This window comes from Asterias rubens, chromosome 10 (assembly GCF_902459465.1).
Source record: "Asterias rubens chromosome 10, eAstRub1.3, whole genome shotgun sequence".
Lineage (NCBI taxonomy): Eukaryota > Metazoa > Echinodermata > Asteroidea > Forcipulatida > Asteriidae > Asterias > Asterias rubens.
This window is the reverse complement of record NC_047071.1, coordinates 14,659,350-14,676,498: the sequence shown is the minus strand read 5'-3', so window position 1 is coordinate 14,676,498 and position 17,149 is coordinate 14,659,350. Positions and strand designations below refer to the sequence as shown.

The window sequence follows — 17,149 nt, the reverse complement described above, 5'->3', positions numbered from 1 at the left end:
TTGGTGTAAGACGTTGTTATTCAAACTACCACTCAACTATCGCGATCCCCCGCTCGCTCCTAGCTCGCCGCGCACATTCGTCTTGCAACAAGACTGATTTTTTTCTTCTTCAGAAGTAGAGAACGAGGTCGGTGTGACGGGGGTATAACAAACGTGGATCAAAATGTGCAAACATTGGTTATTGAAATAAAATGACGTTTATTAATCGCTCAAGCAGCCATTTTGGATATGCTAAAAACATCTTTGTGCCTTTTAAACAATTCCTTATAACCAACTGCTCGATATTCCGGGTATGAGGTTGGGAAAAACACACACACACACGTTCATAATTTTGGCAACTAAATGGCACGTTCTAAAGATCCCATGCAAATGTAACATAAGTGAATCAAATACAAGCATGGAGTGGCTCACAATTGCAATGACGTCACTCGCTCGAGCAGCCATTTTGAAAAGAACTCCTTATAACCAACTGCTTGTTTTACACATAGAATGGCAATGGTGGCTGGTTTGAATCCGAACCAGGAACAACAAAATTGCATTTGGATTTTGTTTCACATGACATAAGATAGGCGCACAGATGATTATACAGTGGTGGGTAAAACCTTTCATTTACTTTTCTCCCGGACGCAAATTTAACATGGGTCTAAAATTAATTTGTTTGCGGTGGTGCCCAAAAATGTAGGATTCGAACTTCCTCTAGACTAAAGCGACCTAGCAAACTCGGTGGTCTAGTGGTAATTTTTCTGCTCTAGAATGGCAAGGGCATGGGTTCGAAACCCACTGGAGTAACATGGCTGTGTTGTCTTCACAGGAGTCGGTAGGTATTTCAACACACGTTTCGGTACATTGTTTAATTCAAATTAGGTATACTCACCACACTGATAAGAACCCGACACTAAACCGATACCTTGCCACAGGTACATGAAAGCTAAAGCTGTGACCTCCCTTCCATCTGGGACTTCGGCTGACAGAACAAATTTTCATGCGTCGGGATAAAGAATAATTATTCATTTTGGTCTTACCCATAAACACCGACGTGTGTTAGCACTGTATACTCAGTACTTTTCCAGAGTTCGGAGAGAAAAACCCCAGGCATATTACCCTCGGATTGGATTCACTACCCGCGACCTTTGCAATAAGTGTCTTGCCAACTATAGACTACCGAGATTGCCCGGTAGCTAGAGGCAGTTCGAATCATATACAGCGTCGCCGGGTAAAACTATAACAGCGGATGACTATATCGTCTGGATATTTTCACATCGTCGTTCGGGCCTCGCGATTTTGCGGATGTCGGTCACTTCGTACTTTTGCCACTTCGTATAACCCTGGACACTTCGTACCGTAACCAAATTGGTTACTTCGTATACCGAAGTAAACAAAAAAAAATACCAGTTGATCGTCCTGGTTTTTACAAAAAGAGGTCTATTTCTATACTTGGTAACGAGCAATGGAGGGTTGTTAGTCTAAAACGTTGTGAGAAATGGCTCCCTCTGGAGAATTGTAGTTTTTGAGAACGGGGTAATTTCTCAATCAAATTAATACAGGACCTCCGGCCTGAAGCCTCTAGATTTATAGGCAGAATATGAAAGCACACAAATTTGTGCAACAATGGTGTGTTTTCATTCATTATTCCCTTGTAAATTCGATGACCAATTGAGCCCAAACTTGCAAAGATTTCTTACTTGATGTTGTTGGGATACACCAAGTGAGACTACTGATCTTTGACAGTCACAAAAGGTTCCAGTGCCTTTAAACGGTGTCAGGTCACTTCGTACCTCGGACACCCGAATCTTCTTCGCACCTCGTACTAATTCGGGATTTCTGCATCATTTCTGGAATATTTCAAATCGAAGGAAAACACATACTCTAACCTTCTATTACACTAACGTTGAAAGGAGCACCGGTCGGAAGACCCGCTGTCGAAACACCGATATCAAAATCATCCACAAAATATACGGGTACAAATAAACTCATACACTTGTACAAGCCAAGACCGACGAAACAAACACCAAATCTTAATCCAACGCCAAGGGTTCCTTGATGTTCCCATCTTGACTCCTATGAACAAATGTCTATCACTTCTTGCTCTCTGTTAACTTCGGGATGCAGCGCGAATGTATGGACGTGGTGTAGTCCTTGAGTAGTTGAGCAAGTTCGGGTGCGACTAGACTTGACTAAAGACGTACCGACTAGACTAACCCAAGGGAGATTGACTAAATCGAACCATGCACTGACATGCTGGAGCATGGTCGACTATTTTTGGGTGCGTGTTCTTATAGAACTAGGCCACTCGTGTACCTATTAGCTGTATGCTACTGCCAAATGGAAACACCACAGTGACAAATCTAAAGCTAAATTTACGTACTGGAATACTCATCAAATCTTTACTGTGCTGCTTTTGGCTGCTATAGATGTAAACTGAGAGAAAGATAAAAGGTTCAGCCAGCCTATTGTATTAGTGTACTAGGCCCTATACGGTCATGGTTGATCAATGGAATATCACACACTTGGTGATGCTCCAAAGAAATAACAAAGGGCTACTACAACTATGGTCAATTCGAGAGCTACGTCACAGTTTCTGGTTTCCAACTATACGGCTCGGGTACGTCAGGATGTTGTCGTTCACCGCTCACCCGAACTGTCCCTCGTCATATTATGTAAAGGTGTGAAAAGGTGTGACCCTATACCGTACATTCTTTGGGTGGTTGGTCAATAGGAGACTTTCCAACGCTAGGCGGCAGCAGACATACCGGGTAAATTTCCATTGTTTACGTAGTTCTGAACATGCGCATAATTCTGAGAACAATGGATTTACCCGGTAAGTCTGCTGCCCTCTATCGTCCCAGAAAGTCTCCCATTGGAAAAGTTTGCGGATCCATGGCCCCCAAACAAATATTATTGTACGGTTTTCCCGGCCAATTTCAACATTTAAGTTAATACCCGGCTCATTCAATTTCGTTTTGTGAAGACAAAATGCTGAGCTATACACAAACATTCCAGAGTTGCAAGGGGTTCATTCATTCACTCTCATCAGCACTTGAGTTATATTACTCTATAAAATGAGATCATTCAAATTCAACTGGTCCCTTATAAGTTCATTCAATTTCGTCAAACTTCACCGCATGATGACGCTGAAATCTAGCCGTAGCCGTAGCTAGCTCTAGCCGCGCAATCGGACACGGCCTCTGGCAAAAAGCACGATAACAGACTTGTAACCAAGTCTAGAAACGGCGCTCCGTCACGCCCACCCTACTCGTAGCCCATTGATTCTAGTCTTGTTTACATTTCATACTTAAAATCCATGTGTCATCACAATTTAGGAGGAGTTCTGTGTAATTCCTGGCTGTAGCGTAGGTTTTTGAGCTGGGGCGGGTACTTGGGATGATTTGACAGCGACTTGACTGCTAATTCCACGATGGCTTCGATGAACAGAAATCAACCGAAACTCCAAGGTTTTGTTTTTACAGAAAAACTCGGCTGCGGATCGTATGCAACGGTGTACAAAGCGTACAGAAAAGTGAGCACAGCACAACTAACCATGGAGGAATAAATTCCTCCATGAACTAACTGAACTGAAGTTAGAATTAGAATTGTATTCTTACTCTTTTTTTTACGAAGTGGATTTACCCAAATAATCATAATGGGGCTATGCTTAATCTTAGATTAGAAACTATAATTTGGAAAAGTTTCCGTATGGCGCCACCACTTTTTCATTCGATATGAAATAATATAGTATCTAATTTACCTCAATGAGATATCCTTTTTTGTAAAAATTAGTGAGAAAGTGGTGGCGACATACGGAATGTTATCCAATAATATATTGTATCTAATTTACCTCATGAGATAGGGCCTATTCCTTTTTGTACAAATGAGTGAAAAAGTGAACGATAGCGGAGCGAACCTCATAGTTCTAGTGGTGGGTTTACCCCGGTGTTTCTCGTTCATATCAAGCACCTTTGCAAACCAATTTCCTTCTATCTAGGCTACCTACTAGTGAACTACTGTGATTATTACACTTGTCACGCAGTTGCGGCATCTTTGGTTTAGTTACCAGAACATAATAAACTACTCTCTATCTATTATGTCTATCCTCTTCAGGGTCAGCAGCGTGAGGTGGTTGCTGTGAAGTGTGTACTGAAGAGCAGTCTCAGCAAGAAGTCAGTTGAGAACCTTCTCACCGAGATAGAGATCATGAAACGAATCCATCATGAGCACATTGTGGAACTCAAAGATTTTCAGGTAGCCATTTAAAGGCGGTGGACACTATTGGTAATTACTCAAAATATTTATTCGCACAAAACCTTACTTGGTAACGAGTAATGGGGAGAGGTTAACAGTAAAAAACATGGTGAGAAACGGTTCCCTCTGAAGTGACGTAGTTTTCGAGAAAGAAGTAATTTTGAGTCTCGAAATCAAGCATCTGAATGCACACAACTTTGTGGGACAATTGGGGTGTTTTTTCTTTCATAGTAAACTAGCAACTTCGACGACCAAATTGAGTTCAACTTTTCACAGGTTTGTTATTTAATGCATACGTTGAGACACACAATGTTAGAAGATTGGTCTTGACAATATTACCAATAGTGTCAAGTGTCTTTAACAACCCTCCTTAAATATGGACTTTTGGTGTCGAGTATATATGCCTTTTTTAATATTGATGCATGACGTCAACATTCTAACCCAATGCGAGGCCATTGATGCAGCCACTGCAACATGGGGCCTTTCTCAAACCTCGGCTTGCGCTCCTGCTCTGGCTTTGGCTTTGCCTGCTGCATATGTAGCTCGGCCTTTAACCTGCCTTTTGGAGCAGTGCATATTGCACGAACATCAGCACACAGAGCCTGGAGCCGGAGCTTAAAGACACTGGACACTATTGGTAATTGTCAAAGACCAGTCTTCTCACTTAGTGTATCTCAACATTATATGCATAAAATAACAAAGCTGTGAAAATCTCAGCTCAATTGGTCGTCAAAGTTGAGAGATAACTATGAAAGAACAAGCACCATTGTCACACGAAGAGTGTGCTTTCAGATGCTTGATTTCGAGACCTCAAATTTTAATTCTGAGGTCTCTAAATCAAATTCGTGGAAAATTACTACTTTCTCGAAAACTACGTCACTTCAGAGGGAACCATTTCTCACAATGTTTATACTATTAACCTCTCCCCATTACTCGTTACCAAGTAAGGTTTTGTGCGAATAAATATTTTGAGTAATTACCAGTAGTGTCCACTGCCTTTAAGAGAGGTGTATAGACGATGTGACCTCTGACGTCACACGAAAACCATAACATGATTAGCGCGCATACCGCTGGGCAAAACCTTTGTGTTTTGGCAGCCAGCTAGAAAGTGTACGCAATCTTACGATTACTACGCAACTCGGTGCCCAGCGAAACATGACATATATAGTGTTTTGTCAACAGAGGGCGGTTTCCCTTTGCCTTTAAGATTGTCCAGTGGAAGTGCCCTTTGCAAAATGAAAATGGCCTTGCCCTGTTGAAGATTAAATTCAAGGCCTGCATTGTCCTACCGATTATCCAAAACCCTGACCAAAGTCTGGTGAACAAAGAAAAATTGACTAGAGCGGAATTTTAACCTGCAACCTCCAGGTTTAGATGCCAGTGCTCTTACCAACTGAGCCGTGTTATGTTGGCAGTCTCCCTGTTTTTTTTCCTCCAATTTTGTTGTTTGGGGGGGGGGGCACATGGTTGTATCTTAAAGGAACACGTTGGCTTGGATCGGACGAGTTGGTCTATAAAAAGCGTTTGTAACCGGTTTTTATAAATTGCATATGGTTGGAAAGCAGTTTTAAAAGTAGAATACAATGATCCACACAAGTTTGCCTCGAAATTTCGTGGTTTTCCTGTTACTGTGCGAACTAACACGGTCAGCCATTTATGGGAGTCAAACATATAAATGGCCGACCGTGTTAGTCGACGAGGTAAAAGGAAAACCGTGCAATTTCGAGGCATGTTTGTGTGGATCATTGTATTCTACTTTTACAACATCGTTCTACCCATATGCATTTTATAAAAAATGGTTACAAACGCTTTTCAAAGACCAACTCGACCGATCCAAGGCAACGTGTTCCTTTAAACTGGGTGTGATCCTTACAATGTATGACTTCTGGCTGGCACTCACAAACAAATATATTGACAAAATACGGAAGACTGCCAGCATAGGGCATGATAGCTCAGTTGGTAAAGCCCCTGTGCAAATGTTGACAGGTTCTAAATTCCGCTTTTTTAAAGTACATAGTTCAATTAGTCGTAGGCACAGAATTCCTAAGTAAGCAGAGCAACCTCATGAAGTTGGGCCCTGCGTTGTAGGCTTATTGGATTGATTGATCGATTGATTGATTGATTTATTGATTGATTGATTAACTTACACTATAATGGTACCTATCCTGGTTTATCCTTTAGTGGGACGACACCTACATATACCTGATCATGGAGTACTGCAGTGGTGGTGACTTGTCTAGTTTCATCCGAACCAAACAAGCCTTACCAGAGCGGACCGTTAGAGTGTTCCTCCGACAGCTTGGTATGTTCAGCCGCTGAGCTACCTGAGTGTTTTCAGTTTAAAGGGTTTGGGTACTTCTTGTACGACTCAAAACACAAAGGTCCACAGATTTTCATTAATTGTACACGATATGAAGATAATGATAGTAGAAACCTTCTCTTAACATATGACTTACTGAGGCGTTATAGTTTTTGAGAAATGAGTAAAACAATTTCACAAAGAAATAATTTTTGTCTTATTAGTATACAACGGATTTATGCGACTCTCCTGAAGACATTGCTCTGTGATTTTCACTTTTTTTTTCTCAAAAACTTGAAGACTAATAAAGCTGAAACTTCTACAGGTAAATTATATTACACACATTTTCATTCACAGCGAGTAGGGATTCGTGTCATGGCCAAAAAACTTGATCTACAACAGGTATCAAAACCCTTTAAATGTAGGGTCATTTGTTTTACAGACCTACCAAGTCTCACGCATTAGGCGTGAGACTCACGCATTTGGGCTCTGTCTCACGCTCACACGCACAGCAACCATTTTCTCACGCAGTGGGGCCAGACCGGGAAAAAAAATTAAAATTAACGACACTGCATTACCAAATCGCGCTCGTGTGTACAAAAACGCAATCACAATGTTTGCACAATCTTCAGATTGCACGCAGTTTATCAGAATCACCGACTTGAGCTGCCGTACAAACAGAGCGCAAATTTGCAGATTGCGCACGCTATTGCTCTCCCAGCAGGTTCAGCTAGGATTCGGCAGAGCGCAAAACGGTTATTGCGCACAAGTTTTTCCCGATTCGTTTAGCAAATTCGTTAAATGCGCTCCACTAGCGAAGACACAACAGGCAGAAGAAGTGAGCGGAGGATTTTGGACATCATTTTTAGTAGATTTGTTTTAATTTGGGGGGAAATAATCTGACACAATCGTACCTCCACATTAACCATCTCCTGTGTACCTCATGTGAGTTTCAATTATTCTGAAGAGGTTTTTGATGCATTTTGGAACACTTTTTTGTCCACAATTAAATTTTTGATTTTTGTTTTGTTTTATAAAAAAAATAAAAAATTGGGCGGCGATTTTGAAAGGCCTCCAAAACTGACAAAAAAAATTCACGTGAAAATTGTCACGCATAGCTGGCCTCTGGACTTGGCATCTCTGGTTATAGTCAACACAATGTGTCCATATTCTGAACAGGGTATCCATAGACACTTAGCATGCAACCCTCTAGGTGAAACCTTTCATGAAATTGAGTTTTCCCTTTTATGGTTTCGTCTACAGCTAGTGCACTTCTATGTCTGCAATCCCAGAATATCACACATATGGATTTGAAACCACAGAACCTACTCCTGTCAAACACTTATGATCCTGTACTCCGATTAGCAGGTGAGTTAAAGGCAGTGGACACTATTGGTAATTAGTCAAAATAATTATTAGCATGAAACCTTACTTGGTAACGAGTAATGGGGAGAGGTTGGTAGTATAAAACATTGTGAGAAACGGCTCCCTCTGAAGTGGAGTAGTTTTCGAGAAAGAAGTCATTTTTCACGAATTTGATTTCGAGACCTCAGGTTTAGAATTTGAGGTCCCGAAATCAAGCATCTGAAAGCACACAACTTCGTGTGACAAGGGTGTTTTGTTCTTTCATAGTTATCTCGCAACTCCTACGACCAATCAAGCTCAAATTTTCACAGGTTTCTTGATTTATGCATATGTGATATACAGCAAGTGAGAAGCATGGTCTTTGACAATATCCAATAGTGTCCACTGGCTTTATTAAACAGAGCCATTGCCAAGGCTCTGGGTCTACCAGGCAGTCGTTCTCATTGGTTGCAATGCTCTGGAAAGATAGCTGGTGCACTGTTGCTACATGTATGCCCCAACAATGAACAGTTGCAATGTTATCACCTATTTAAGGTCAGATGTTAAAAAAAAAACGTCTAAATTGGAAGACAGTTTCTTAATCTATTGAAATTCTTCCTGACATTCAAATGAAGATGTTCAGTCGTGGCAGCATGATAAACCGAGTAGCTGAAAAGTTACTAAGCGACTCGACTAAGCAATCATTAGGATCGCGACTATGACACAAGTCACACTAATCGCTCAGGCTTAATGAGGATCAAAGAATGAATGTCACAAGCCGATAATTTAGTCATACAAATTTTACATGAATTGTCTTGATTTTGCCGTTGCAGATTTTGGTTTTGCGTCCTACATGACAGAGGATGTGTTTGCTGACACGTTACGAGGCTCTCCACTATACATGGCTCCAGAGATTATCTGCGAGCGTAAATATCACGCTAAAGTTGACCTGTGGTCAGTAGGAGTCATCATGTTCGGTGAGCGTTTCTTAATTAATGAAACATGGTTATTTCTGCATTGGAACAAACTACGCCATTTCTGCTTCAGTAAATGTCATGACTAGAGCAGTTTTAGTAATGGTTTCCTTTTTCAAATAAAACTGTAGAAGAATACTTCATTAAGTTACATAAAAAACTCCACAAAGATTTTGCCCTTTTAGTCATGACTAAATATTGACGTTTAAAGACCCATTTATTGCATTTGCCACTCCGATTTGCGAAAAGACCCCCATTTGCACACAGCTTCTGCGATTAACTGCATGACGTCACACAGTGGAAGAGGTATTGTGTTGTCACCAAAACAGCGACATACCCTTAACACACATAAGTGTTATTTTCAAAGATCTGACGCTTTTGCACTGACAAAATATTTTGCTGGTATGACTTTTGTTTTGTTGTTGACAGAGTGCCTTTTTGGACGCGCTCCATTTGCTTCAAGGACCTTCACTGAGTTAGCGGAGAAGATTAGAAGTTCAAGGCCCATTCAGGTGTGTATTTCTGGCTACAACCAAATACACCCATGGGAAAAGTTTGTTTGTACAGTTCTACAGCCATACAAATCCAACACAGTCGAATGATTTCAATAAGCCATTTTGAGATATGGTGGATTCAATACTACAACACTGTGGAGTTTTGGGTAAATTTGTCTGTATACATCCAAACAACACACTGCACTCCTATAGTGGCCACTATATCTCAAGAAGGCTAATGGATTTGCCTAATCCCTTGACAATACTACAAAGAGTAGGAGGGTTATAGTAAACCAAGTTCCTGCTTATATTTTAATTACAACTCATTATTCCAGATTCTCAAAAGGACAGTTCAAAATGTTTTTATTTTCACATGTATTGTCATCGTGATCCAGGACTTGGGCATCACATCAGGACTTGTCATATCCTCCCAAGTTAACCACTGATTTCACAATGACTAGAATACGTATTGTCATCTAATTACTTGATCACAAATTATGGACTTGTGCAATTCATAATCTGAGACGACAAACCAGTGTTTGTAAGAGAGAGATAGGCTGTTGCCAGCTTAGTGTTTATAAACCTTTGTCACGCTGTCACCATCTTGGTCATGTTCCCTGTTTCCATTTAACAGTAATGAATGCTAACATTCATTGTGCAAGCATGGCACCAGCCTATTATTTCGTCCAGCCTCAGTTTGCTTGCAAATAGTTTTGCTGAGTTCCCTTGACAGGAAGACCAACTACGATAAAAAAAAAATCTCTGATAGATTTTGTAAATAAAGAAACTAATACCACATATTTTCTCGTCTTGATTAGATTCCAGACTCGGTGCACATATCGGACAGTTGTCGAGACCTCCTTGTAAGACTTCTTCAGAGAGACCCAGAGGAGAGAATCAACTTCAGTGATTTCTTCGCTCATCCCTTCATCGATCTAGAACATATTCCTAGTGCGGATTCACTCAATAAAGCTGTAAGTTTATACTCTGGTGACGTGGGCCCACGTTCATAGAGCTGCTAAACGGCACACGAAAAGTCTTGCTAAAAACCTTCCGGTGCTTATTGCATGAAAACTTGTGACGTAACAATAATCCATGGTGAATGCTTTCTTGACGAGTAAACACCTAGAAAGCTAACTGCTTGTCCAAGAGGGGTATAGTGTGACCGTGCAAGATGGCCGCCTAATTTTCTTGCTAACCTGTGAAATACATTTACACTTACGCAAATTTTTCTGCTACAGTAAGCACAAAAATTTGCTTTAATATCGTTAAGCAGCTCTATGAAATTGGGCCCTGATGGCCTTAATTAATACATCTTTATCAATAAATATGAGGCTATCAGGCAAGCCTGGAATTTCATCTTTGAGAGGGCAAGGCCATTTTCATTTTGAAAAGGGCTCCTCCATAGGAAAATCTTTAAAGTCTGTGGGAAACTTTTGATGGGGCACCAGGGCTAAGACCAGGGCAACAGCCGTCATGTTCTCCGTGGCCTCCATAAAATTCCCGTACCTTTTCAGTACCTGATTGCTTGGATTTCCCCTTACTATTTGGGTTTTTCCCCCAACATCCTGTTATTGGCGCTTGTGCTTGGCACTTGATAGTTCCCAATTAACGTCACAAGCTGCTCATTTTTGTTGTTAGACCATTTTAGTTGTTCAGACTATTAGACCCAAAAGAAAATGTTGCCAGCACTTTTTTCAAAATTAAAAGTATCAGCTCTATTTATTTTTGATTCTCAGAAATCTATTATAATGAAAGCGATTGAGAAGGACACAGCAGGAGATTTCAAATCAGCAGTTCAACTCTACTGTGAGTCTGTCCAGTTCTTCATACCAGCTATACACTGTGAGTTTATCAACTTCATCTATACTGGGTGCATTCAATTAGCTTCCCCGTGTGTATCGCGGATTTACACTCCTGGTATCCACTAGAGACCAGCTCGTGAGCTGGGTCTTTAGTGGCTGACACCGGGGGAGACACGAGTATCACGTGTAAGCTAATCGAACGCACCCATTATAATATACAAATAATGAATGTTTATGAGTGCAATGGTGCGAATATGTTCATGAGTTGAAAGATGGAATGTTCTATTCAACGAGGCGGAGCTGAGTTAAATGGAACGTTTCATCTTTCAACGAATGAACTTACTTTGCACTATTGCACGAATGAAAAACACTCATTATTTGTTTTATATAACATCCAAGTAGATCTTTGTCATTTTGATGGGAGGATACAACTTTCAAAATAAACAAAGCGTAGGTCTAAAATTTCTAATTGTGAAACTACACCCGTTTCTTTTGGGTCGGCCTGTTTGACAATGTGTGTCTGTACAGCTATTTTGAGACACGCAGTTGCCGAATGCTAGTGTGTGCATTGTAGTAACACTGCTGCGTGACCAAAGACATGCGTACACAGTGATGTTTTTTGCTCAGCGTGTGATAGTACTTTTCGGATGGAACGAAAAATACACGCTGAGTGACGTAGCGTGCAAAAGTACTTTTATTTGCTAACACGTGACGGACAATCCTCCAATCAAATGGCAATGATCTGCTTGGGTGTTATATAATGATCCTTAACTCGCCTGGGCGGCACCATCTTAACACAGGCTTCCGCCACGTTGTTTCCGGCGCTTTCAGGGTGCCGCCATGTTTTCACGTCAACTGGCGCCCGCACCCTGATAAATTGATACGTCCTGGGTCATTTTTGGGGTACACACGGGCTGAGGTCTGCATTGGTGTTCCAATTTTTAAAAGTGATAGTGCCCAATGGCAGCCAGACACCCGCATTGGGTGGGGTGTTATCGCCTTGGTCTGCGCCTTGGTCGTTGATGTTCCTTGTGTGCCGTTGATGTTCAAATTTCTCTCCTGTTATTGGCAATTGCGCTTTTGGATTTGAAATGAATTGAATAAATTTGATCAATGTAGGAAGAAGAAATTAAACGAGTTTTACAAAATTTGTTCTCTTAACTACAGATGAAAAGGATCAAAAGAGGAAAGATGCTCTGAGAGCCAAGGTTGGTGTCTTTTTTGCCCTTTATTGTCTATTTGTTTTATCAATACTAAGAAGTACCGGTAATTATCAATAAATAGAACACTTGCAGGTCCAACCATGTATTAAATATATTTTGCGGGAGTGTTGCCTCTGAAAAGAGCCAGTGAAGTCTTGATATTTTAAAACAATATCTTTCCAACTGTATTCATTTTATAACAAAATGCTTTTTATAGCCTAGTCTATAAGGAGTGTGCCCCATGAATACCATGGTAACATGAACTATGAGCTTCCTTTATTTCTGCACTTCTAGGTCCAGGAATATTTGACGAGAGCTGAGGAACTGAAAGTTTTACTAAAGCCCGAGTCCCATTCAACTCCTTCAGCAACTCCATCCACATCTCAAGTTAACCAGCCTCAAACATTACCCGATGTCTTCCTACTAGGTAATTTAAAGCCATTGGACACTTTCGGTACAGAAAAAAAAAGGGTTCACAGATTTACAAATAACTTACAGGGTTTACAAAAGGTAATATGGTGACAGACTTGTCTTGAAGTATTATTCCATGAAATGCTTTAGTTTTTGAGAAAACATTAAAACAATATCAATTCTCGATATCGAGAATTACGGATTTATTTTAAACACATGTCATGACACGGTGAAACGTGCTAAAAACAAGTATGGGTTTTCACGTTATTTTCTCCCGACTCCGATGACCGATTGAGCCTAAATTTTCACAGGTTTGTTATTTTATATATAAGTTGTGATACACGAAGTGTGGGCCTTGGATAATACTGTTTACCGAAAGTGTCCAATGGCTTTAATGTGGCATACTAATTTTGGGTTTTACCCTACACCGATGTGTGTTACACTGTGTACTCTGTACTTTACAAGTTCTGTGAGAACAGATAACAGGCATATTACTATGAATATTCAGATTGCAAAGGTTTCGGGTTCGAATCCCACTCAAAGAAATGTGCCTGTGATATTTTTCACAGAGCTCGGGGAAAGTTCTGAGTATACAGTGAAACACACATCTGTGTACAGTAGAACCAAAATTAATATAATGTGGCGTGTCGTAGCTGAGTTGTTGAGTGCATCTGATGCAAGTTGTGGGTGCTAAAATCATTAGGGTGTAGGTTCAAATCCCAGTCATGACGCTTGTGTCGAGACACTCAACTCTAATTACTCCTCTTCATCTAGTGGTAAATGGGTACTACCTGTGAGGGCAGAGATGGTTCTTGTGATTGATTTAGCTTAGTGCGCTGCATATGTAGCAGCACAGGCTGTATACTCCCTAGGGGGCTGAGATGGTTTAAGGAATAAAATAAATAGCCCAGTGACCAGGTGTTATAGTTGCTATATTAATAACTGCATTTTTATTTTTATGTTATTTTTTGGCATTAGCTTGATTTACAAAAAACTACTTCTTGAAGATGATGCGATTAAAGGATTTGATGCCTCAAAGTGCTAAACTGTCTTAAAAATCTGTACATTCAGTATATTTGGTACATGTTTTTGATTTTGTTTCTTTTAGAACAACTGGCTGCTGGTCACCATAACTTACAACTCGCTCTAAATGTTGCACATGAGGCAGAGTTAAAGGTCTGTAGATTATTGCAATATTCCTTCTAAGGAAATGGACAAAATCAAGCTCACATGTTGCCTTCCCATTTTTTGCTATTCTGTTTGATTCTCTACAGTTGAAAACATGCTTTTACATAGTCTTCCCTTATTCTATTATACTGAAGAAAAAAAAAGAGAAATAAAAGTAACAATTTGGAAAAAGCATAGTCTACAACCTGCTAAGAACCCCTGTGACATCCTTGTAACATAAAAATTGCTCTCTGGCGTCATACCTCTTCACTTTGGCAGCCTTATCCTTAAAGGATTACGTTGCCTTGAATCGTACGAGTTGGTCTATAAAAAGCATTTGTAACCGTTTGTTAAAAAATGCATATGATTGGAAAAATGTTTTAAAAGTAGAATACAATGATCCATCCACACAAATTTGCCTCGAAATGAGTGGTTTACCTTTTACTTTGCAAACTAATACGGTCGGCCAATTATGGGAGTCAAAATTTTGACTCCACAAAATGGCAGACCATGTTAGTCGACGAGGTAAAAGGAAAACGCATGCAATTTCGAGGCATGTTTGTGTGGATCATTGTATTCTACTGTTACAACATCTTTCTAACCTATGCATTTTTTTGTTAGTCGAAGAGGTAAAAGGAAAAAAAGCATGCAATTTCGAGGCATGTTTGTGTGGACCATTGTATTCTACTTTTACAACATCTTTCTAACCTATGCATTTTAAAACAAACGGTTACAAACGCTTTTCAAAGACCATTCTGACCGATCCAAGGCAACTTGTTCCTGTAACCCTTTGCTTTAAGCTCTTCTATTAAAAACGTTTAACTCTCAGTTTTATTGAGACAAAAAACAGGGTCGCCAATCAAGACCAGGTGCTGATCTAAGTTTACCCTCGATAAAAGATGATTTATTTGTATTTTGTATTTTACACTCTTAACTTGCCTGGCATGAAAACACTTCCTCAAAAAAAAAAAAACATTATTGTCTTAATTCTCAGGATGCAAAAGAAAATTATGAGTCGGCATTGAAACTCTACCAAGATACGTTAGAACAACTCATTCCAATTCTCCAGAGTGAGCCACGAGGGCGCCGTAGGGAGGTGATGAACAACGAGGTGCAAAGATACATGGGAAGGGCCGAGACTATTAAGCAGTTTTTGGAAGTAAGTCTCTTACCAGTGTTGTCGACTCGAGACAGTGACATGGACTCGAGTCAGAATCGAGTCGCCAATTTCAATGACTTGCGACTTGACTTGACTTGGTGGAAAAATTACTTGGTTACATCACTGTCTCTTTTTGCCCTTTTCCGAATAGACTGATCTGTTAAGCTCCCCCCCATTGCGTATTGACCAATCACAACGCAACGAAGGTCCGACAAATAAAGTCCGACATGTGTGCGCGTATGCTTGGCAGGCGCAGCAGAGTTGTGCAGAAAGGCATGGAGAGGCTCACGGGTTCTTGCTCACACGTGTGTCGTGGGCGGAGCCTAATGGATCGGTCTATTGGCGGCTATGGCTACAGCTGCGTTTGGATTATTGAAAGGTCATGCCGAGATCGATATAACTACTTCTTAAATAGAGCATGTTACAAAAGCGTATCAATGCGCTTTATATTATTGCCTTGGTCATTTTTATGTCTGCCTAGTGAAGAAAACCAGGCAGAATTTTTTCAACATATAAAGAAATCATGCGGTTTGTTCTAGTCTACTCCTCTAGTGCTGAGGACACTGTTCCAAAGCTCATAAGGGGTGTCCTGGCCGAGCGAATAAGAGCACCGAATTCAAGCTTCGGTGATTCTGTTCAGCGGAGTGTAGGTTCGAATCCTGGTCTTGACACTTGAGCCCCTGAGCAAGACACTTCACTATAATTGCTTCTTTCCACCCAGGGGTAAATGGGTACCTGTGAGGGCAGAGTTGGTTTTTGTGATTGATAAACCTTGATTGCGCTACATATTTGGCGGCACAGGCTGTATACTCCCTAGGGAGCTGAGATGGTTTATGGAATGATTGAAGGCCCAGTGACCGGGGGTAATATTGTTGAAGCGCCATGAGCATCACTGCATGACGGACCTGAGAGCTATATAAGAAGCCACTCTTGTTATATGAATCTACAACTCCTTTGGTTTACCAAAAGGTGGAAATGCCATTATTTCAAAAAAAAAATAAGAATTTGTATCCTAGTTTCAGATTTTTGTTTGTTAGTAACGACTCTCATCCCTGACAAACAGACTCCTTTATTTTACAGATCAAAAGAATACCTCTCAAGCAAGAATCCATCAATGAGGCGCTCACAGGCGAAGCACGAAAAACCGGTAAGTTAAACATAAAAAGGTTTTATAACTGTTCTTATTTTACTTGGGGCTATGAAACCAATCAAGGAATCTTAATTGCGGTTTTCGAGAACTTAGATGAAACTTGTAACCAAGGGTGACCCTCGATGGAATCTTGACTGTGGATGAAAGGGTTTCATTCATACAAACATATCAGAGTTTATATCAGCCGCCTTTTTCCTAAGGTTACAAAGCGCCTACAGAAGATGCTTCAATCAAGGAATCTTCATTGCCGTTTTTAGGAACTTAGATGAAACCTGTAACAAAGGGCGACCCTCGATGGAATCTCGACTGTGGATGAAAGGGTTTCATTCTTACAATTGTATTAGAATTTATATCGGCCGCCTTTTTCCTAAGGTTACAAAGCGCCTACAGAAGATGCTTCAAAAAGTCCAACCCTCAAGACGTTCCAGTGTGTAGTCAAATAGAACAGTCAAGTATTTTGGTATAAATGAGTCTTAAGTTAGTGGGATTTGAGGCATTGCATGGTGAGGTATGTTTGGTTTGTGGTAACACCAAGTGTGTTTCTACTTGCTAGGTAGAGTTTGTTCTTTAGAGAACTGTCTTGCTTTATATTATACTTCAGCGGAGTAGATTTTTGGATTTCGGGACTCCTCTTAGTTTAAGAACTGTCCTGATTTTTAACTTCTTCCCGGGTGGAAGGTAGAAAATCAGCTGGGACTACTATTTAGCTTATGGAGGATCATTATTAACTTCGCTAGAGTGAGGTCTTAATTGGTTTGAACGTTTCAACTGTCTTGCTCTAGTCATTGTCAGGAGTCTTAAGTAGTTTCTTGAATTGTCCAAGTGTAGTTACATGACAACGATGTGACGGTAATGAGTTCCATTCATTTGGAGCAGCAGCAGAAAATACACGTGAACCAGCTTTA

General features: G+C 40.5%; 1 protein-coding gene across 1 annotated transcript; it reads left to right on the top strand.

Annotated features, from left to right (window-relative positions):
• Positions 1-3,316: 3,316 nt before the first annotated feature.
• Positions 3,317-16,687, top strand: LOC117295690 (serine/threonine-protein kinase ULK3-like). The gene is made up of 14 exons (XM_033778401.1): positions 3,317-3,517; positions 4,099-4,239; positions 6,421-6,541; positions 7,802-7,906; positions 8,716-8,859; positions 9,286-9,368; positions 10,169-10,324; positions 11,090-11,195; positions 12,323-12,363; positions 12,652-12,784; positions 13,877-13,944; positions 14,930-15,094; positions 16,175-16,241; positions 16,617-16,687. Exons 1-14 carry the CDS (start codon positions 3,416-3,418, stop codon positions 16,685-16,687), a joined length of 1,503 nt encoding a protein of 500 aa, XP_033634292.1. The 5' UTR covers positions 3,317-3,415.
• The last annotated feature ends 462 nt before the right edge of the window (positions 16,688-17,149 follow it).